This window comes from Sardina pilchardus, chromosome 18 (genome assembly GCF_963854185.1).
Source record: "Sardina pilchardus chromosome 18, fSarPil1.1, whole genome shotgun sequence".
NCBI classification, from domain to species: domain Eukaryota; kingdom Metazoa; phylum Chordata; class Actinopteri; order Clupeiformes; family Clupeidae; genus Sardina; species Sardina pilchardus.
In genome coordinates this window covers 4,581,496-4,604,836 of record NC_085011.1, presented here as the reverse complement: position 1 = coordinate 4,604,836, position 23,341 = coordinate 4,581,496, and the positions used below count along the sequence as shown (strand labels likewise).

The 23,341-nt window shown below is 45.4% G+C and overlaps 1 protein-coding gene across 1 annotated transcript in view; it reads right to left on the bottom strand.

The window, feature by feature from the left end:
* Window positions 1–681: 681 nt before the first annotated feature.
* acoxl (acyl-CoA oxidase-like) overlaps window positions 682–23,341 on the bottom strand; it is a 38,332-nt gene continuing 15,672 nt past the window's right edge. Inside the window, exons 14-19 of the mRNA XM_062519359.1 lie at window positions 19,910–20,019; window positions 17,248–17,359; window positions 16,937–17,024; window positions 14,915–14,985; window positions 8,531–8,632; window positions 682–1,954 (exon numbers count right to left, since the gene is read on the bottom strand). Of these exons, the coding sequence (XP_062375343.1) occupies window positions 1,778–1,954; window positions 8,531–8,632; window positions 14,915–14,985; window positions 16,937–17,024; window positions 17,248–17,359; window positions 19,910–20,019 (660 nt within the window). The 3' untranslated portion in view covers window positions 682–1,777. The remainder of the gene's footprint in view (window positions 1,955–8,530; window positions 8,633–14,914; window positions 14,986–16,936; window positions 17,025–17,247; window positions 17,360–19,909; window positions 20,020–23,341) is intronic.

Here is a 23,341-nt window from a genome sequence, read left to right as displayed (position 1 = left end):
AACATGCTAATGCCTCTTTCATATATATAGTTTATTACATAGAACAAAACACATGTTTAAAGACATGTCATTTTAGTATGAGGTGATGCACATGCAAGCTTTCTTTACTGATTTATCATACGTGTATTGTACAAGTATGCCAAGTATGATTTCTATCAATCAACTTTAACACTATGTGTACACAAAGACATATAGGTATCCAGTCCAAAAACGTGTTTATTTAAAGTTTAACAATGAGATCCCAGCCGGTGTGTGTGTGTGTGTGTGTGAAAGAGGGAGAGAGAGAGAGAGAGAGAGATTATTATTCTGCATTTCTATGTCTGGTTTACTACCAGGCTCATGTCAGCTCAGGTATTCAGTCCAAACACGTTTTTATTTTATGTTTAACAACGAGATCCCAGCCGATGTGTGTGTGTGTGAGAGAGTTATTATTCTGCATTTCTATGTCAGCTCAGTTCTTACCGGTGGTGTCAGCAACCTTTCAAGTTGTAAACACTAATGACTACTAAAGCTTGCCGTAAGACTCATCTGCAGTATTTAGTATTTACTCACATATTTCACAAATCTCTTGCTCACTTGCTTGCATCATGTGAAGACCTTCACCCACATATTAATATAGGATTTGTAAAGGCACTCGGTTAGCCAGTGAGTTTTGTAACTGATCTATGACATGAAACAAGGTCATGATAGGTTGGATTTATTGAAATTCTGAGCAGTTTTATGGTAACTTTACAAACCTAAAACACATCACTGTACCTTGGTAGACCATGGCAACTGTAAGCATAATATCTGACTGCTGCATGACCACTAATGTAAAATATTTCAGTAATAATTTAAAGAAATACATAATTACAATATAATAACAGAATGAAAAAGAGCTGGTGATCCTTAGACATGCTGACAAGCAAAGAGAGAAACAGACAGATATACTTTATCAAAATATGCTGTAGAAGATACAACATCTCATATAGAAAACATTTGGAATGATATTCTTTCCTGCACCATTTGCAACTGAAATACCGGCAGTGAAGTATTCTGAATACTTGGTCAGAGCTATGATTGAAAGTTGTGAATGGTACACAGCAGAAGATAGAATACTGTCCGTCACTAATACCGTTGATATGACATGGCGTAATGATATGACAGCTAGACTTCAGCCCAGAGGTTAGATTGCTTCCATAACCAATGACCTCACCTTGCCCCACTGTTAAGGCCCCCGTGTCGATCCGCTACGGCAGGTCAAGTCAGTGAGATGTTGACATAAAAGTGACTTGATTGGTTGACTTGATGTTGACATAAAACTGATCAAGTCAACCAATTCTGTCTAAAAGCAGAAAAGCAGAGTCTTCAAAGTGTATCAGTGAAAAGAGTTTGTGTTGTGTGTGTGTGGTAAGTGCATTGGCATAGCTCTAAACAGTCCTTTCATGTCAAAGATCTATGGAGAAGAATGTCACACACACAATAGAACATTCTGACAGCCTGGAGAAATAGGCTATATGGATCATGTTTTAGCGTATGACCTGACATCCCTGTGAATCCCATGGCAACCAAGACACAACATAAGGCATATGCAGCAAAACAAAAACAGAAATCAAACTGGACTTATATAATATATAATCAACTCCACACGCTAGTGTCTCACAAGGTAACGCTGGCATAACACAAAGTCTACCTTTATAGGTGTTAAAACTCCACACGTGTGGGACAGTTCCTTTGGACAGCCATACTGTACGTTAGTAAGGAGTTAGTTGGTTTGCCTCCTCCACACCGGCTGGCCTCAGAGCTTGGAGAGCGTTTTCTGTGCCGACGGGATCTGCGGCTGGGAGTAGAAGGCCCACTCGGCCCTCGGATTGGCCACTCCGGCGATGGGAGCCTGTATGCAGCACGGTGGGATGTTGAAGTCCGAGACCACCTTCAAGGCCGCGTCCTTCACAGACTTGCAGAGCTCCAAGAGCTACACCGAAAAGGGAGGAAATGACAGGATTATTATTGGGAGAGACGGGTGCGCACATCCAAAAACAGGCGCCAGACAAAAAAACGTGTCAAAGAGTAATGGTGATGGTTTGCACACTGTAGTGGCTCCAAAATAATTCTTTATAAGTTAAAAGGCAACGTTGTCACAACGTCTCTTCTGCCAGGGAGTCCTGGTCAAGATGGCAGCGACCGTTACATTTAGGAAAGACAGTGAATGAACAACATGGGACGTTGACACAGTCCAGAGACACCAATAACACACTTATACATAGACACAACGAAGGCTCAACAAAGGCTAAGGATAGCTAAAAGAATAGATTAAATAATACAATAGAACACAGTGACGTGACTATGAAAATGTTCAGTGTTATGGCAGTGCCAATGTTCAGTGAAAGCTGAGTTGCAATGATGTAAATGCACAGCAACTGTCAGCAATGACCACACTATAGGGTGTAGAATGACAGATTAAACAAATGATGCTGTCGAGACAAAGATGGAGGAGCTGTCAATTAGCATTTCAATATGTGCATTTGATCAGCCATTTCTTTGCATTGGTCATTTTGAGTAACTGATGTAGTCCACTGTATGCAATGCATATTAATATTAATTGCATACTGATCAATTCACCAGTCACCAAGGAGAGGGCACGTGACATTTTCACCTGACATACTAGTAGTGACTGCCACTGAGGCCTCAACATTCAAGAATAGTTTTGTGAAACCCCCTCCATTATTTTCCTGAAAACAGACTTGTGAATTGTGCAAAGAGAATCTGAAACTGATGCTGTCTGTATGCTGATGATAATGTTCTGTTTTTTTCCCTTTCTTTTCTGAGGGACATTTTTACTGTGAAATGGGCGAAGGGAACTTCTTGTAAATGGTCCAGAGAGAGGAACTGTTTTGGTACATGCTGTCTGCCCTAGATGTGAGGCACAGTTGTTAGTTAATGCACTGATCATGGGGAATTAAAGATAAACAGAGCTGACAAATGCAATGCAAAGTCTCCAACAGAGAGAGAAACAGCTAACTGAACACACACCCCAGCGGTCACACTGCTCTGACGCAATGTTGATGCCCATTGCCGATTTCAAGGATGTACAAATTGACACTTTCAGTAAGAACTGTCAGATGACCGTCATAAATACTTCCTGTGAGACGACGACTGTCATAATAAACATACAGGGAATCTCATTGCTTTGTGCAAAGATATGAGAGAGAGAAATAAAAATGCCCAGAAGTATGGACCTGCACCATAGTTTCAGAAACGGATTTCAAACGTACGATCACGTCTGTCTACTCAAGAGAGCCGACGGGTAGAGCATCACTAACATCACTGAGGTTCTCTAGAGACGTACACTGGACCACATTTAAAAGGTTCTTGTGCATGAACTACAGCTATTGTGTTGGATGTGAGCTGCATCATCAATGTATGTGTCAGCTAATAGACTTGCCCTTCATTCAAATTAGGGCCCTTAGCATTCAAATGTATACTCCGTGTGCACTTTGGAGGGAAACTTGTTCAGTTGAAAAGCAACTACACATGTAACTACCCTCAATAAAGTTTCCCTTTCCCATCCAGTCACGTTTACAAATTTTACAACTCACGCCCTCTAGTGGTCTTTGTGGGAGATGTGGAGAAAAAAATGATAAATCAGAATTGCATGACTATTAAATTCGTATGGTGACATAATATTCTGAACAAAACAGGAGAATGGAAACACAAACACAACTTGGGAAGGTCTTTTACAGCGTACTGTAATAGAATACTGAATGGGACCTTGACTGACCACTTCATCAGTATTTGTTTCATTGACTTCCCTTCATAACTAATCAAGATGCCTGCAGCCATCTTGAAATAAGGCTGTTCAACACCTGGGTTTTCAAACACACACAGATAAAAGGTCACACACACACACACATGCACACACACACACACACACACACACAAACGCACACACACACACACACACACACACACACACACAGATAAAAGGTGGAGAGGTGATAAATTAGCTCAGGCTCTGGTCTCATGTTCTGACATTTCTACAGCCTCGCCTGGACAAAAAGGCCACTCACGACTGCTCACACACACACACACACACACACACACACACACACACACACACACACACACACACACAGCCCACTCACGACTGCTCTATTTGTGTAACCCTGCTTATCTGTGACACATAAGGGTCTGAAATCTGCTTGGACATGTCTGACTCAATAGTCCTCTGTGTGTGTGTGTGTGTCAGTATGTGTGCGTATATGTGTGTGTGTGTGTGTGTGTATGTGTCAGTATGTGTGCGTATATGTGTGTGTGTGTGTGTGTGTGTGTGTGTGTGTATGCATGCGTATATGTGTGTGTGTGTGTGTGTCAGTATGCATGCGTATATGTGTGTGTGTGTGTGTGTGTATGTATGTGTGTATGCATGTGTATGTGTGTCTGTCAGTATGCATGCGTAAATGTGTGTGTGTGTGTGTGTGTGTGTGTGTGTGTGTGAGTGAGCATGGATGCGTATGTGTGTGTGTGTGTGTGTGTGTGTGTGTGTGTGTGTGTGTGTGTGTGTGTGTGTGTGTGTGTGTGTGTGTCTCAATAGTCCTCTGTCCCGTGGAAGGCCTCAGGTGTGGCGGCCAGTGTTGCTTGTTGCCACCCCCCCTGCTGCTGGACGAGGCCAAGGAGGGCCACTTCTGAGCACACACACACACACACACACACACACACACACACACACACACACACACACACACACACACACACCTCAGGCCTGACACTGCTGCTGGGCGAGGCCAAGGAGGGCCACTTCTGAGCACACACACACACACACACACACACACACACACACACACACACACACACACACACACACACACACACACACACAGACACACCTCAGGCCTGACACTGCTGCTGGGCGAGGCCAAAGAGGGCCACTTCTGAGCACACACACACACACACACACACACACACACACACACACACACACACACACACACACACACACACACACACACACACACACAGACACACCTCAGGCCTGACACTGCTGCTGGGCGAGGCCAAAGAGGGCCACTTCTGAGCACATACACACACACACACACACACACACACACACACACACACACACACACACACACACACACACACACACACACACACACACACACACACACACACACACACACACCTCAGGCCTGAAACTGCTGCTGGACGAGGCCAAGGAGGGCCACTTCTGAGCACACACACACACACACACACACACACACACACACACACCTCAGGCCTGACACTGCTGCTGGGCGAGGCCGAGGAGGGCCACTTCTGAGCACACACACACACACACACACACACACACACACACACACAGATATGATAAAGACAACAGAAGGAGAGTGGGAGAGAGAAAAGGAAAAGAAAGCAACGCCGAGATGTTGGAGTAACTCCCTTATCTGGAGTCTGTGACGACTGAGGTGTATTAGAGTGGAAAAATGGATGTGAAAATCATGTGTGTGTGTGTATTATGTGTCAACACGTGTGCTTTAACTTGTGGATTTGACCCTACTGTACTGTATGTGAACGAGCATCCACATGTGTGAGAGAACGTGTTCACATACACATGAGGGCGTGTTAACAGATCTGTGAGTGTGAATGGGTGTATATGAGTATGTGAGGATGCATGCATGTGTGTGTATATGTATATATATATGTGTGGGTGTGAGTGTGAGTGCTTGTGTGTGAGTGCTTGTGTGTGTGTGTGTGTGTGTGTGTGTGTGTGTGTGTGTGTGAGTGCCTGTGTGTGTGTGTGTGTGTGTGTGTGTGTGTGTGTGTGTGTGTGTGTGTGTGTGTGTGTGTGTGTGTAAGTGTGTGTGTGTGTGTGTGTGTGTGTGTGTGTGTGTGTGAGTGCCTGTGTGTGTGTGTGAGTCCCTGTGTGTGTGTGTGTGTGTGTGTGTGTGTGTGTGTGTGTGTGTGTGTGTGTGTGCTTGTGTGTGTGTGTGTGTGTGTGTGTGTGTGTGTGTGTGTGTGTGTGTGTGTGACCTGAGTCGTGGACAGTGAGCGTTTCCCATGCGTCCAGCTGTGCCGGCCCCCCCGCGGCTCATTATTGACAGCGTAATGAGAGAGCTGCATGGGCCCCCTAATGACGCCGCCATTCTGAAGGGCTGGAGACACACTGAGAAAAGTCACACCAGCGTGTCACCGAGCAGGACCTCCCTTTGTCCACCATACCACCACACCCTGGGGCTTTGGCAGGAGTAAATCACCCACAGACACACACACACACACACACACACACTCGCACACACGCCCGCACACACAGTGTGAGAGAATGGAACATATTGATTCTCAGAGGAGAGGACAACTAAAGACACAATTAACAAATCTCTTTTTTCCACTCTTATCAAAACTGATGATAAAATATCTCGCTAACACTACTTCATTTTACAATGCAAATGCATGCGCTGTATTCACATCAGACATAAAAGTTATGACTATCAAATTAAAGCCTTATCACGTCCCAGCGCCTTCAAACATTCAGTTCAATTCAACGTAGGCAAGATAGCCCTTGATAATAGTGTCAGAGATTGTTTACGCTACCCGATAGCCTTTTAGCACACACAACTGTGACCACTGTGGGTGGACGGAGGAAAGCGCATACATGTGTGCCAGTGGAGTGCTATCTCGGGGGATGATCGTGCGGCGTAATGACGGACAATCGCACGGCCGAGATAAAGAGGGCGGTGGGCCGCCTGGTTTGCATGGTTTGTTTCATAGCGCGGCGCTTGGTGGCGATAAGCAAAGATGGAGGCCCTTATCTGCACCTGATGCGCTCGCTGTCATCCACGCAGCTAGCGCCTTAGCGATGAGCCCGCCGCCCCGCGTGTTACATCACAACAACACATTCCTGTGCTTCTGCCTTCATCTCCATACACACAAAAAACCTGGAGCCGCGAGAGAGCTGTCGGCTTAAAACACGTCCGCGGAATAGCGTGCCGTGTGGCGGAATCCAAAACGGGCATTTGCTTAATCCATACAGGAATTTTCCTAAAACCCGCGGTGGAGTAAAAAAAGGAAAAAAACGCACAGGACGCTGTTTGGACAGTGAGAGGCCATGTTGGTTTATGGCCGTGAGCAAACAAGTCGTCTCGGTGGTCTGTGATTGGACGGAGCCAAAGCTCGGCTCCCCTGTGCTCCCACTCCTGCTCGAGCATGCTCAGAGGTGACAGGACAGCTCTCGGGGGACAGCCCTCTATTTGATCACAGCAAACTGTGAACAACTGTTTTTTTTTTTTTTTTTTTAAAGTATATTTTTTGGCCTTTTTGCCTTTATTATGATAGGACAGTGAAGACGTAGACAGGAAACAAGTGGGAGAGAGAGATGGGGTGGGATCGGGATATGACCGCAGGCCGGATTCGAACCTGGGTCCCCGTGGGCACTCGGACCCGTAAATGGTACGGACGCTGTAGCCTGCTGCGCCACAGCGCCCCCCAACTGTGAACAACTGTTAAAACCCCAGAGAAATACGGAGGGGTGGACACAGCCTGGTCAATACCAGTCCAGCACAGCTGCGGCAGGCATTCCCCCACAGTCACTAGTGAACACCCACAGAGAACCATTACAGGAGAGGTCAGCTCAGATACAGTACACTGCACGAAGAGAGAAGGAGAAGGAGAAGGAGAAGTAGAAGAAGAAGAAGAAAAAGAAGAAGAGAAAGAACAGTACGTCAGTGTTCAGGGCAGAGTTCACCTCTTATCGCAACACCTGTTTTCAGTTCTCATTGCCCAGATGACTCTGGTCATGAGTCAGGCTTGCTGGCTCAGCAGTTCTTTTAGTGACTCAGAGTCTGGGTGAAATCCACCAGTGGTCTCTACCTATGTGGCTATGTGGTATTGTACTGTACATTAGAGAGACCATACTCATATATGCACATACAGCATTTGGACAAAAGTATTGGGACACCTGGCCATTACTGATTGGTTGAATGAGAGAGTCTGGCTTGAATTGTCAATTGTTGGTTCATCTCAAAGGTGTTTGATCTGGTCGAGGTCAAGGGGTCTGGTGCATGCCAGTGAGGTTATTCCAAACCAAACTCAGCCAATAAAGTCTTTATGGACCTTGCTTTGTGTACCTTTCAGGACCAAGCCAGAATTCACTGAGCTCTTCAGAGAGTCCCATTCGGTCACAAATGTTTGTGAATGCAGACTGCATGACAAGGACAAGGTGCTTGATTTTATACACTCGTGGCAATGGAATGTACGAAACACATGAATTCAGTGATCAAGTGGCTTTAGATGCCCCAACCCTTTTGTCCATAGTGTAGCTGTGAATGATGACCCAACTCTGGCCATACCAACCTGGGAGCAACCATGCAGACAACCCTGGTGGTCATATAGTGTAGCTGTGAATGATGACCCAACTCTGGCTATACCAACCTGGGAGCAGCCATGCAGACAACCCTGGTGGTCTTACCAGACGCAGCACACCGTTGAACTCACCTGGGTGCGGATCTGCCTGCTAGTGCTTGGGGTCAGGTACTTATGCTCCAGGTACTGAACTCACCTGGGTGCGGATCTGCCTGCTAGTGCTCGGGGTCAGGTACTTGTGTTCCAGGTACCAAGCCCTCTCCTGGTACACCAGACTGGTGCCGTGCAAGAGGCAGAACTGCAGGGACACACACAACAGACCAGACACAACAGCTTAGACAAATATGAGCAGAAATATTAAACCAACAACAACAACAAACACAGACACACATACACACATTTCTTTCCACTCCTGGCATTTCCTGGAAAAAGTACAAAGAGTGTGTGAGAGTTCAGAACCTCAAATGTGTGTGCGTTTTTTTTTTTATGACACTCGGGGGGGGGGGGTGGTGGTGATAGGGGGGAGGAGGGGGCGGGGGGGGGTAAGAAAGCTGAACCCCTTGCAGGATGTGCTTTCAGCTAGAAAAGAAAGGCAGTGGAAAAACAACAAGTGGCAGGCGGCCTAATATCTCCACAGTGTTCAAGGTGACAGTGAGAGCACACAACCACCAGCGCACATCAAAGAGGTGGACAGGAAGGAGCCGAGGGGGCCGAGAGCAGCTCTTCTCAGCTCTGCAGCGTGGACACTCGGCTGCCCTGAGAGAGAGAGATGTGACGTGACCTCTAAACCCCCCGACTGCCCATCGCGGACGGACATCAGTCGAGCCTATACACACCTTTCAAGTTGTGCTTGCGTGCCGAGCTGCAGCCAATAAAGCAAATGGAACATTTTTGTATACGTGTGTGTATGTGCATGTGTGTGTGAGAATGTATGCGTTCATGCACGCACATATGCATACGTGTATATACTGTACGTGTATGAGAATAGTCATGTACAGTATGTATGTCCATTTCTATTTTGCGTCATTACCTGCATTTCTATATTCGAGTATCATTCAGTGCAGGTGTCTATAATTGCATGCTCGTGTGATATGTTGGTGAATATGTCGTTTCAAGGCTTTCTTTCTTATTATTGTACATATTGCTATTTTATACCAACTGTTTCTCTTATGGCTTTACTTTTTTACATTTGTTTTGCTCTTCTATGCTTTTGTCTTCTGTATGGAATAGAATAGAATAGAATATATACTTTTTTGATCCCGTGAGGGAAATTCAGTTCTCTGCATTTAACCCAATTTAACCGAATTAGTGAACACACAGCACACAGTAAACACACAGTGAGGTGAATCACACAACCCAGAGCAGTGAGCTGCCTGCCCAACCAGCGGCGCTCGGGGAGCAGTGAGGGGTTAGGTGCCTTGCTCAAGGGCACTTCAGCCATGGTGGACTGGTCGGGGATCGAACCGTAAAAGCATGTAAAAGTATGTAAAAGCACACTGAATTTGTGAAATAGACTACATAAATAAAGTGCTCTTGCCTATATTGTGTTCGAAGCCTGTTAATATCCATGTGTCTCCATTAGTGTGTGAATGTGTTACGGTGTGAGGAGAAACCCTTAAAGGTATACTATGCAGGATTGGCGATTTCATCGCCGGTTTCGCTTTCACTTTTCGTTTTTGCTCGTTTTATGCTTGCATATGTCTCTGCAGGGCTTCCCCTACAGCTTTAGCGTGTATTTTTCACAAAACTCCTCAATCGGTCAGTCTGCCGTGCCTTTTCATGAGACTTTACATGACACTTCCTGGAGTAGAGCATGGGTGCGTGCCCGAGGTCTCCTGAAGTTGCAAGTGTGGTTCTACCGCTACAGACCACTAGGACGGCCGAAAAAAACACTGTTCGACCGGTAATGACTCATTTAATCATATATAACAGTATGGAACGAATTGATTAACTGAAAAACGTTGCATAGTATACCTTTAAGATTATTGAAACGATGTTGTCTATGGCTTCTATTTCTGATACTGTATTTCTTTTCTCCTGTCTGGAATGAAATTGGGAGACACCAACTAAGAAATATCCGACTTCTGAGGTTTCAGGATTGCAGCCGTAGTCCAGAGGGCCTAATCTAATTATATGCCATGATGCCAGGGCAGGGGTGCTTTTACCAATTAGCCACAGGTAGTGTCATCACCAGAGCTCTGCCTGTCAGTCAGCGCCATGTGACCCAACCTATCCCAACAGCGTGTGTGTGTGTGTGTTTGTAAGCATTTGTGTCTGACGGGATCTGTGCGTACATTTGTGTGTGTACAATGTGTGCATATGTGTAACACAGTGCAGGTACCGGTCCTTGGTATTTGGTCAAAGCAATCACATTGCTAAGCCTGCCACACTAACAGCTTTCTTCTCTCCCCAATCACTCTCACTCTCTTCCTTGTATGCAAACCAGGCAATGCGACGTAGCGACATAGCTTAGCATAGACCTATCACCAACCTATTAAGGCTCTTATCACCTGGGTGGCATCCCCGCATGGTCTTTGAAGGTCGACACCCTTTCGGTATGCTCATCGTGTCAATCTGCTGCAGAGCAAATCTGGAAGTAATTGAGTGACATGTACCCCATGCTCATCACAAACTGAAACCACCAGGCATCGCACGCAAAAGGGAACTGGCCACTGTGACAGCCCTGCCCCCTTCCAACACCAAATCCCTGACTTCATGCACCAGATCTGCATCTCCAGTCTACTCAAGGCCCGATCAGATTACAGGCGGCATGCGCTATGAAACCCATTCATTTCAATGGGTTGAGAGCGCAAAAGCGGCTCTGCCGCTGTGCTCAGCAAAGCGCAGCGCCGGCGGCATTTTGCCGCTTTGCCGCTGTTGCGCTTGCCGCGGTCAAAGTTGAAACATGTTCAACTTTGACCGCGGCGCGCTGTAAATGAATGGTCTTTTGCGCGGAGCCCAGCAGTAACCATAGAAATAGGAGCGGTAACAGCAACAAAAATCGTAGAACGTTATCTCAACCAAGAGCAACCTAGCGGTGAGCGCAGCGTCACTCATCAGTTAATCCCCTGCACCTGTCCACACCCCTTATTTAAAGCCCTCCAGTTTCTCTTGTCTTTGTGTTGCCTTAGTTCAGACGCCGAACTACTGGCTGTTCCTTAACAGTGTATGTGTAGCAGTTTCTTATCATTCATTCTCTGTTTTGGCTAGTATCTCCTGTGCGTTCTGTTTTTGCCCTCGTGCAAGTTTTGTTTTGAATTATAGAAAAGACAAGCGTCCTGCGCTTGCGTCCGGTCTCATCCTTCCGTGACAGCCACTACGGCTACTCCCACTCATGAGCCAGCACGGTCAGAGTGCTGTACAGTAAGAGTGGAGCTTGTGGCCGTTAAATCCTACTACTACGAGAGACACGTCGCATGTCACCACAGGTGGAATAGTGCAGTTTCAGAAAGTAAAAGCCCTACCACATACAGTATCTGTGCCAACCATTCACTTAAAGCAGCTGATTCTATTTAGCACAACTCCTCAGCCAAGTAGAGCAGCCAAGATGAGATGGCCTGTGCTAAGTGCACAGATAGAGCCAGAGCGCTGGAGAAAATAAAGTGGCGATACTCCCATAGACCTCCATAGGAAGAAATGGCAGCGCTTTTTCCAAGCTACTTCCGCGCTATGGGACTTTTGGAACTATTAACAGCCAATCTCTTGGTCAGTAGTCAGTGAGTTAATTGATTACACCCTCCAGCATCTTCTAGAAGTACATCCCATCCTCCTGCGATTCAGCCATTCAACGCAGGTTTTTTGGAACTTTTGATCGTGTGGCGGCGACATCAAAGAGTGTCGCAACTCTCTCTTTCTATGGCTCTGGGTAGAACCAATACATGACTGGTCTACTACTTTCTGAAGCCGCAGTTTTCCCACCTCTGCATACTTTTATGGAAATGAGTTTATTCGCCACCTAGCCAGAGTTAGATAAGAGGAGCTACGGCCTGCTCCACTCTGTGCGTGCAGTTTCACTGGCAGCCACACTGTCCTGAAGTGGACTGGGCAGCGGATCCCAAAAGATAATGACCATGGTCTGGCCACCTCGTCAACAGATGACTAAAACGAGGCTGCAGCGAAAAATAGCGTAAAAAAACACAGAGTTGCGTGTTGCTCTGGTTAACCATTGGAGGGGTCACTCCGGGGATGGACGGCCTCGCGGACGGACGCCACGCTGAGTTCCGAGGGCAGAACTCCGGAGCCCCCACAGTGATGTTTTACGAGAACGTATTCCACTGCACTGATTTAACACAGCTGAGAGCTGGAAATGCTACGAGTCGTAATCAAATGCACTGTGTGTGCAGCCTCCATGGAGACGGGGCAGGCCCACCAAGCGCAGAGGGAATCTCACAGACTGTTGACTTGGGATAATTAAAAATGAACATATATAAACAGCTTTAAAACGACACAATGCCTAGACCTGAGAGTGACTTTTACAACAAGCTGGTTTTTTTTTTTTTTCATTTTCCATCCTATTTTTAAATAAATTATCTTGAACCAAATCACAGATTCCTGTTGAATTCCTGAGTGTGTATCAAAGACACACACAGTGTGCATCTTAACAGAAATAACAAAGACAGAACAGAAACAAAACCAAGTCAACACCAAGTGAGACCCCCTCGAAACCTCACAGAGCTCTACCCCAGCCACATGATTTAGTGAGGGATTCACCTCGTCTTGTGACCCCCCCCCCCCCCCCTCCCCGTGCTTCAGTGTCGTCATGTGACCTGTGTGCCTGTGCGTGTGGTGTTTGTGTACGTGCACTCTCCCAAGACCCTCCACGGCCCCGCAGGTGTGTGTGTGTGTGTGATCATCTCTCTCTGCTCTGCTCTGCTCTGCTCTGCGGTGGCAGGTCCGGTTCCCTGGTGTCCGTCGTGCTCCAGCGGGCCCAGCTGCAGTGAGCTGTCGCTGCCCCAGTGACACTCAGATGACAGGCGAGCACATGATCCCCTCGGCCTCACGGCTCTCCCTGCACCTCAGACGTGCTACAGGAAACCAACTGTGGCCCACCCAACCATGACGAGGGAAACACTCCCCTGCTGCAGCAGTAGCAAGGAGAGCCGCTGTGAACCACACGGCTGGATGTACGTAGTTCAATTACCACCACCAGCACCACCTGGGAATAGATCTGACTCTGAGAGAAGAACCTAAAATAGCAAAATCAAGTGTCAATTCGAACAGAGTCACGTTATGCAATTGAGTGTTTTCAATGATGAACATTTTTGAAAAATGTTCAAAAATTTCACAAAGCAGGAGGTATAGTTGTTGCAACCATAAAAGAAGCATCCAGACTGGACCAGGTCATCCAGTCCAACATGTGATGTGAGGCCGAGGCTGAGGCCAGGGTCTGGATAAGAGAACCTCTGCATGGAAAACCAGACTGGTGTGTCCAGGTATTAATCAAGACTGTTTTCTGTGAGCCTGAGGTAGCTCGCTTTCAACGACTCTCCACAGTAACATGCTGTTCACTGTATTAGACTTTGCTATGAAGGTCCCCTAATCTACATTTCCAGCAGCCAATCCAAAAAGCTACTGTAGGGTTTATAACAACACACTGCACATATCAGATAGTTGAGGACGCATTTATGCCAAGATAACAACAACAAGAAACAAACACATCGACCCACACAGGATGTCGACAGACATAGTGATGTGATGTAGGCGTCCCCCACCCCGTGCTCCTCTTCTCAAAAAGGCAACAGTGGACGCGTCGTCCCACGCCCTGCCCTCGTGTGTGTGAGACCGTCTGCTCAGATACAGGGGGAGCGACCCCTCAGCTGCCCCACACGCCTGTGCTTATCTCCCGGCTCCAGCCACAGCCCCCCCAAAACACCAGCCCCCCCCCCCCTCTGTGCTGCAGATGCACTGAGTGCATGCGGGGGGCTGACGGGTGTGGCAAGGTGGGTCACCGCTCGCACAATTGGTGATGCTCAGGCCAGGGCCTCGTGTGTGTGTGTGTGTGTGTGTGTGTGTGTGTGTGTGTGGAGCGCAGAAACGTGCCTTTGTGTCACGTGGCTCGACTCTGCTCTGGTACATTATAGTGCCCCCCCCCCCCCCCCCTAAGGTGTCAGAGAAGAGCTTCAAACACAGCAGCGAGATAGCAGTGGAAAAAGGCGCGCTACACATCGACTGGGCACTGCTTCATTAAAAGAGGCCAGCTTACGGTGGTGGAATATGAGCAGTGAGTCATTTCAGTGAATCTCTCACATGCAGTGTGGTTGTTTTTTCTCTGTTTCGTGTGTGTGTGTTTGAGTGTGTGTGTGTGTGTGTGTGTGAGTGTGTGTGTGTGTGTGTGTGAGTGTGTGTGTGTTTGTGTGTCTGTCTGTCTGTCTGTCTGATATTGATACATCTACTTAATATGGACATTTTGTGACCACATCTGTGTGCGCCTGTGTGCTTCTGTGTGCATGCAGATTCATATGTGAAAGTGCAGAACACCGCCACTTCTGAGAACTTTCCATAGGAACAGTCTTGGTGACTCAAGCCTCTCATATCTTGTGGTATGAGACTGATTTAGAGTGGGGAACTGTTTCACACATACCTTTGTGAGCAAGGCGTGGTCTTCTGCAACCTGGCATTCTTGAATAGCCAGTGCAAACTGCTCCAATGTCACTATGGAAACAAAATGAACACAAAAATGTCACAACTTTTCTCTGAACAACAACAGCAAAAAAAAAACAACCAAAAAAACAGCCCCTTAAAACTGTGAATAATATCTTGTACAGCTGTGGTGTATAAACACATGTATAGTATTAATGTTTTTAGAATTGAGACTAAAATATCATACACTCAAGTTTTTACACAACACCTATTCACACGAGAAGAGATGATTAAACATGTAAACAAGTATAACACACAGAGACCACACTTGATCTCTAGTCATCAATCTACATCTATCTATATGACAAAAGAAATGCAATCATTTTCATTTTCCTTACAAATGCTGACCAACTGCATTTCCCCCACGAACTGATCATCTGGGTCATATTGTGCTTGCACACTGTACAATTAAGTGTTTGTGTTTTGCACTGAGACAACACAGATGTAGACGTAGACAAAACTGACAATCAGATCTCCAGCATCAAAACAAACAGTACTTAAGCTCAGCCGGCTCTATCTCATGTTAGACTATTTCAAGTCAAACACACTACAAAGATTACATTATATCACAAAGGTAGATTATACACAATGCTCTTCTCTCCAATGCAAACCCACAATCAGAATCACAAAGTGAGGAAAGTGTCACAACATGATGATGAAAGCCATCTAAAGACAGAGCTTAAGTAAATAGCCCTGGCACAAAAAAAGGCTTTCTGCTGAGGAAATTTAGATGAGTTGTTTTAATGTCATTGCACTCAGATTGAAATACGCACTAATTGGAAAGTATTTTAGTTGCTGTGCATGGGAGACTACACCTCAGCTCATGACTGTGGTATTGGGCTGTTCATAGTAGTTGTGTGTGTGTGTGTGTGTGTGTGTGTGTGTGTGTGTGTGTGTGTGTGTGTGTGTGTGAGTGAGTGGGAGGAGGGTGAGAGAATGGAAAGATTATGATCACATGGGCTAGATAAAGAACCATATGGCCCCTTGGTTGACAACTTGCACAGAGAGTACATAAACAACAGCAAAGACGCACACGCACACACACACACACACACACACACACACACACACACACACACACACACACACACACTCACACACATTTGTACAGACACAACACACCATTAAACAGACACACAGACACACATTCACACACACAAACACCAACCAACCCCCCATCCCACCACCCCCCACCACACACACACACACACACACACACACACACACACCTCAAAGTTAACTAATCCATTCCAGCCATTCAGAAAGTATAAAAATGTCATAAACATTGCAATACTATTTCAACATCTGTCTTTGATAATTTTCCTGCATCTTTCCACCTGTTCCTCTGCCTACACACATAAAGGTCTACCCATGTCACACTTGCTTTAAAAAGTGACTCTTTTTCAATTACTCAACACAAACATACAGTATTTGCCAAATGAATCCACTCTGGCAGTGGAGTCTAGTGGGTGCAATACATCGGGGGTGGTTAGTGAAGTTCTCCGTTCACTGTGAAGCGTTTTGAGTGCCTTTAAAAACACTATATAAATGCAATGTGCTATTGTTGTTGTTATTGCTGTTGTTGTTGTGTTGTTGTTGTTGCTTGTCTGACTGTCAGAATGCCGGACAGCTTGTGTTCCACAGCTGAAGCCCAGAGCTTTCTCCAGAGACTTCCTAATCAGCAGACACCGCACTCACACAATCCCCCATAGTAACGCATGGGGTTAGTTTGTAATGCCAATAATCCATAGTAATGCACGGGGGTTAGTTTGTAATACCAATAATCCATAGTAATGCACGGGGGTTAGTTTGTAATACCAATAATCCATAGTAATGCACGGGGGTTAGTTTGTAATGCCAATAATCCATAGTAATGCACGGGGGTTAGTTTGTAATACCAATAATCCATAGTAATCCATAGGGGGGGGACTTGTCTAAAAGGACTTTGGTTTCTCTCTCTCACCTCGGTGGATATGAGCCAATGCCAGACCGGTGACATGATGGAGACAGGAGTTCCAAGCCTCGAAAAACTCGTCTTTGTTCTTCTCAACCTACATTTGGAAAGTCACATGACACGGAGTGATGATGACAGTCAGGGTCCATTGGCATTTTAACATGAGGCAAGACAGGTTTCCAATACCATGGCTTAATCAGGTGGAAATATCAGATGGAAAGTCTATAGACGAACGCAATTCTATTCAATCGAGAGAATGTCACTGGTGTGTTTGCTCACAAATGCATTATGTATGGCGTACAGTGCAAAATGTTGTGCACCTTGTTATAGAGCCTGGCAGCCAAGCTTCTCTGGAGCACTCTCTCCCGATAGCTCACAGCTTTCAGCAGGAAACTCAAATCACCCACTTTGTCCACACTGAAGCCTAGGAAACTTACATACACAAACACACACAAACAGTGCTTGAAGTGGGCCAGAACACAGCGGAATACAGTTCAGGAACTTCTGTATTTTCGTCTTTTGGGTTCCGCCACTTTTTTCTGCGTTCCGGTACTTACTGAAACTAATCCGACATAGCGACACTGGCTCGAGAAAAGACAATATCACAAGACCGATGAAAGACTACATTACCCACGAGCCACGACAGTGCCCTATCAGTGTTTCTAAATCTATGGGTCGCGATCCGGTACCTAGCGGCGAGAAGATTACCATGGGGCCGCTGGCCGACCCTCTCTGCTTTCTTCGAGAGACGCACCATGCGGCCGTGACCACACACATTCTTCTCGGTCATATTGCTGCGCGATATGTTATTGCTTGAAAGAATGATTAAATTAAAATAGTTTTGAACCAACACATCCTAAATTTGATTTACTTTGGAAAATCACTACTCGGGAAATTAGAGTTCCTGCACTTATTTTTTCCCACTTCAAGCACTGCACACAAACACATGCACAGACACACACAAGCGTTTACCATCATCATCATCACTAAGGAGATCACTCCACATACTGTACAGTACATTCATAATGAGCATAAATAGCTTAGTGGGTCAGACCCAATAAAGACAACGCTGTTTTTCAGTGTGATGAATGTCCACTCTGTATGATGCAAACAAAACGTTTTGAGAAATAATTGAAAAACTCAAAACATGTTTACTGAGGTTTAACAGGGTACTTGGCACATGGCACATTGTGCAGTGATTCATGTTCTTCCTTCGAATAGTAATAATTTTAATTAAAGGCAGTAAATCATGAGTTATCTAGCAAAATTACATTTAATCTGACCCCAAACCATTTATCTCCAATTCAAAATCTCCAGAAACATATTAACACCATTGGAGAGCCATTTTACACGGTACCACACTCTTACAGACAACAGGTACATTGTTTACCTTTATACATTTAGAAGTCTACCTGCCGTAATTCAGAAAGAAAAAAACACAACTTCCTTCTAACAATTTCACTGCATTCTTTACATTAATAATCATATGCATGTGACAAATAAGCATCTTTGTATCCTTGTATCCTTGATTCCTTGATTCCTAACCCCTGTTACTCATGGGCTCTCTTTCAATGTTTAACACGCTGTAAAGCGCCATCTTTTTACTTGTTCTAACTGATGATGTGAAGCACATTGAACTGCCTTGGTAAGAAATGCGCTATATGAATAAAATGGCCTTGCCTTGCCTTGCCTTGCCTTGATAGCAATACAGCAAACAGCACTTCAGTCAGGCCCACTTTGTCAAGATAATAGTGTTATTTATTTACTATCGCATGAAATACATGTTGGCGCTATGTTCTGTTCTGGGGCCCCCTGCACTTCCATGTTCAAACATGGAAAGCCCAAGGCACGGACAGCAGCATTAAAGCACAAAGAGAAATCCCTGGCTTGGCATTGAGCAATTATACTAGTAGATGATCCATGTCTGCAGACAGACAGCTTCTGGCCGTTTCTATTCAAAGGCCCGAGTAAAAGCCAACTACCGAGGGACAGCGATCGCATGTGATGGAGGCGGCCGCCCGTTCCTTGCCACCACATCCTAGCAGATGATATTTACGGCAACAGAAAACCTCTATGATTAAAATAAAGAATATTATCTGTGAAATGGCTCTGGCGTGAGGGGAACGTTGAGGCCATTTCCATGGAGACAACTATGCGTGTAAATGGGGGGTTGCTTACTAGGCCTCAGTCCCATATTGGGCTTTGAATTAGGCCAGAGAGCCAACTAAGCTACAATGCCTTCTTACCGCCAAGCACCATTCCCTTAGGATATGGGTACACAATTCTACCACGGAACGGTGCTTGGAACGCCCAATGAAGTTTCCATGTACATTCCAGTAAATGTATTGTAAGCCGACAGTAAAGATAATTTATGTAACTTAGAGGTTAATTTAATGTTCATCTTAAATACTACATGAGCTGATGCAGGATGGGATCACATTTGCTTGTAGCCGGGTTGTTGCCTGTTGTTTTCAAGACCAACAATTACACTTCCCTCGTCCCCGCATATTTCCATTTATTTCATAGCCAAAGCTCAAAAAGGCTCAAAGTATGGAGGCCCAAAAGTACCAATATTCTGACCAATATATGAACATGATTCAAATGGCCAATGAAAGTAGGCTGTTTATGCTGCATGAAAGTAGGTTGTTTGGTCTGTGGCATCAAAAGGCAGACAGACGTAGCCAAGCTTTGGTATATTTGGCAAACCATAGAGTGGGAAAAACCTCAGGCAGAGCAGTCCAATGGTCTGCTGAAGTTCTGGAGGGAGCGGTGTGTACCTGGTTCTGAGGCTGTCTGTTCTAGAGGGAGCGGTGTGTACCTGGTTCTGAGGCTGTCTGTTCTAGAGGGAGCGGTGTGTACCTGGTTCTGAGGCTGTCTGTTCTAGAGGGAGCGGTTTGTACCTGGTTCTGAGGCTGTCTGTTCTAGAGGGAGCGCTGTGTACCTGGTTCTGAGGCTGTCTGTTCTAGAGGGAGCAGTTTGTACCTGGTTCTGAGGCTGTCTGAGGCGGAACTGGTCCAGGTTCTGATGAGGCCGGCCACCACGCTGTTGCCTAGCTGCTTGGTGTACTGGCTGAGCAGCTCACGCACCACCACCTGAGGGGGAGCAGAGAGGTGAAAGGTCATCACTATGACAACACGTTGAGCCCTGATCTCATTGACGGCCTGAGTTAACAACAAAAGTTGTACAACAAACAGAAATAAACTAAAACTAATGTAATAACTGACTTTAAAGTTCTGAAGAATAATTTGACTAATGTAATAGTAAGAGGACGGTCCTAAGTGTTTGTAGGTCAGTGCAGTGACCCCACACCACAGCTTTAGATCATGCATAACAGATTGTTAAGTATAAGTATACTCTTTTGATCCCGTAAATTTGGTCTCTGCATTTATCCCAATCCATGAATTAGTGAAAGACACACAGCACACAGTGAAGTGAAGCACACACTAACCTGGAGCAGTGAGCAGCCTGCCACAGCACGGCACTCGGGGAACAGTGAGGGGATAGGAGCCTTGCTCAAGTGTGTGTGTGTGTGTGTGTGTGTGTGTGTGTGTGAGGGGATAGGAGCCTTGCTCAAGTGTGTGTGTGAGGGGATAGGAGCCTTGCTCAAGGGCACTGCAGCCATGGATGTGGGCATGGGAGAGCAATGCTCAACAACTCCCCCTGCCCACATTTTTCCTCCTGGTCAGGGATCGCACCAGCAACCCTTCGGCTACCAGCCCGAAGCCCTGACCAGTAGGCCATGGCTGCCCCTAAATGAGACCTATGCCTGCTAACTCAACTCAAAGTCCGCAGCAAACAGCACAGAGATTGTGTGCTCAACTCCCTATGCCTGCTAACTCAACTCAAAGTCCGCAGCAAACAGCACAGAGATGTGTGTGCTCAACTCCCTATGCCTGCTAACTCAACTCAAAGTCCGCGGCAAACAGCACAGAGATTGTGTGTTCAACTCCCTACGTCTGCTAACTCAACTCAAAGTCCGCAGCAAACAGCACAGAGATGTGTGTGCTCAACTCCCAGGGAGCGCACAGAGACTGATGCAAGTGTAACGTCTGTGCTGCAAGACGCTTCACATAAGATCATCTGTTAATTGAGTAATTAAAGATACATACATGTATGTCCCTCTGCTCTAATTTATTTCAGCAGGAACCTCAATGATCTTGAGCTCTTTGAAATGGATAAATGCCAGAGAATGGCTGAGAGGTCTAGAGGAGTTTAAAAGCTATTTCAGGCCATAGTGAAGTAGGAGGTGATGGACACGAATCTGATGACAGCCAGTGGGCAAATAATCTAAATCTAGTTTTTAACCGATTTGATTTGGCTGCTCCTGTCACCACTCATGACTCCACCCACCAGAGCCCTGACCAATCAGTGACCAGCATGCGGCACCAGCCTGCACCACTCGGAGGTGACCCACCACTCTCCCCTTCCCCCTCCCCCTTGTCCATCTACATCTTCTGTACTCTTCACCCCTTCAGCCCTGTATTAACCTCATAGCTGAAGAAATTTTGCAAAATCAATGTATAAACTGCGGATAATAGTCGGGAAATTACGGTACTACCACTACTACAGTCATTTGCCGTGTATTAGACGCATTATGTACTGTACGAACCTGTGCATTAACCAGTGCCAAATAGCCCAATGAATCAGAATCAGATCATGCTTTAATCATAAAGAATGAAGAATAGAATTGCTAAATATGGAAATGTATTGCTTTTCTATATAATTTCTGATTAAAGCACAATGGGTGTACACAACCCCATGTACAGTATTAAAGTCACAGCTGAAGGATTTCTAGCTAAATCAGCGTATAAACTTTTGTTAGTAGTCTGGAAATTGTGAGACCACGTCCTTAAAGTGACACAGTGGCAGTGTCCTCTCACAGGTCAGCCAGCGAGGGCTCTGGATTCAGGCATTTCAAACTGGGGGGGCTAATGGGAGTCTTGTGACAGGTGATACGGCGATAGCCTCGAGCTACATGAACCCCTCCAAGTTCTAATGCGCTAATATGGACGACATCCTGTTAATGCCTCAATACTCGATTAAGAAAATTAATATCCAGACCAGATGGGATAACTACAACTGCAGTTTACGATTTCAAAAATACCCAACGTAATTAAAGGCCACTTGTGCGTCAAGCCTTCTTTCATTTTAAAAGTCAGACTTCAGAAGAGGGAGATTCTTGGACAGTGAGGCTTTGGCAGAATTCACTCTCTCCTTGTGACTTACGTTGGGACAGAGGCATCACATCTAGCCGTAACATTTTCACATGCTCTCTTTTAACCTTGCTCACTGAAAAAACACTCTCCCTGGTTATCTTATAATAAAACTTAATCAAATCAAAGTGCTTGCACATCCAGCCAAACTCCTTTAATGACTGGCAGCCATTTTACCAGTTGGTGGGAAAGAAATGGGCACATGATAGCCATTATACTGCAATTAGCTTTACTACATCGCTACAATTCACATAACTGTAATTTATAAATAATAAATCTTCCCCTTCATTCCCGAGGAAGCGCAATATTAAGCCCGTGTTTACTATTTCCAAACATCATGGATGTGTATAAAAAATAAACAAAAATTAATTTGATTAGCCTGTCCATCCTGACAGCGTGTGCTATTAGAACGCTGCAAACTTGTCCAGAAGATCCCTGCCTATGAAGTGGAAACTAACTACAAACGCTCAACATATTATTCACCTCTTGCAAAAAAAAACTGTATATATATATATATATATATATATATATATATATATATATACACTGTATATATATATATATTTTTTTTTTTTTTTTAATCTTATATATATATATATATATATAAGAAATCCAACATGCTCTGTGCTGATATTCCCATGGTTTGTATTATTTATTTTTGTATGTGAGAGGCTAATCTAATTTGAAGAGAAAGCCCACTGTGTGTGTTTGTGTGTGTGTGTGTATGTATCTGTGTGTCTGTGTGAAGCCTCCCTGAGCAGGCTGTGAATGGTGAGCCTGTGTGTGAGAGCGCCTGTGCTCTGTGAAGCCCAGTGTTCTGTCCAGCCTAGAGGCACTTTCTCTCTCCTCTACCCTCTTCCTCAGAACAAGGGCCCCCAATTACATGACAGTTATTTAATAACCAGCTCCCGGCTCAAAACATGTTATTATTGCCAATCCAATTGAGTGCAAAAAAAAAAAAAAAAAAATCAAACAAAACATAAAAATGTCTCTTGCATAAACCGTTAAGCAGGGGGGGGGGGGGGGGGGGGTGATCTATAAAATTAAATCAGCCTCCACCTGCATACTAAGCTCTATCCAGTCACTCCGTCACTTTGCTTTCCCCCTGACTGAGCTGCACTTATTTGTTGGTTGCTTGGCAATCATGAGTTGCGCCTGAGTCCTTATTAAGTTATGAGGGGAGCACAAATGATAAAAAAAA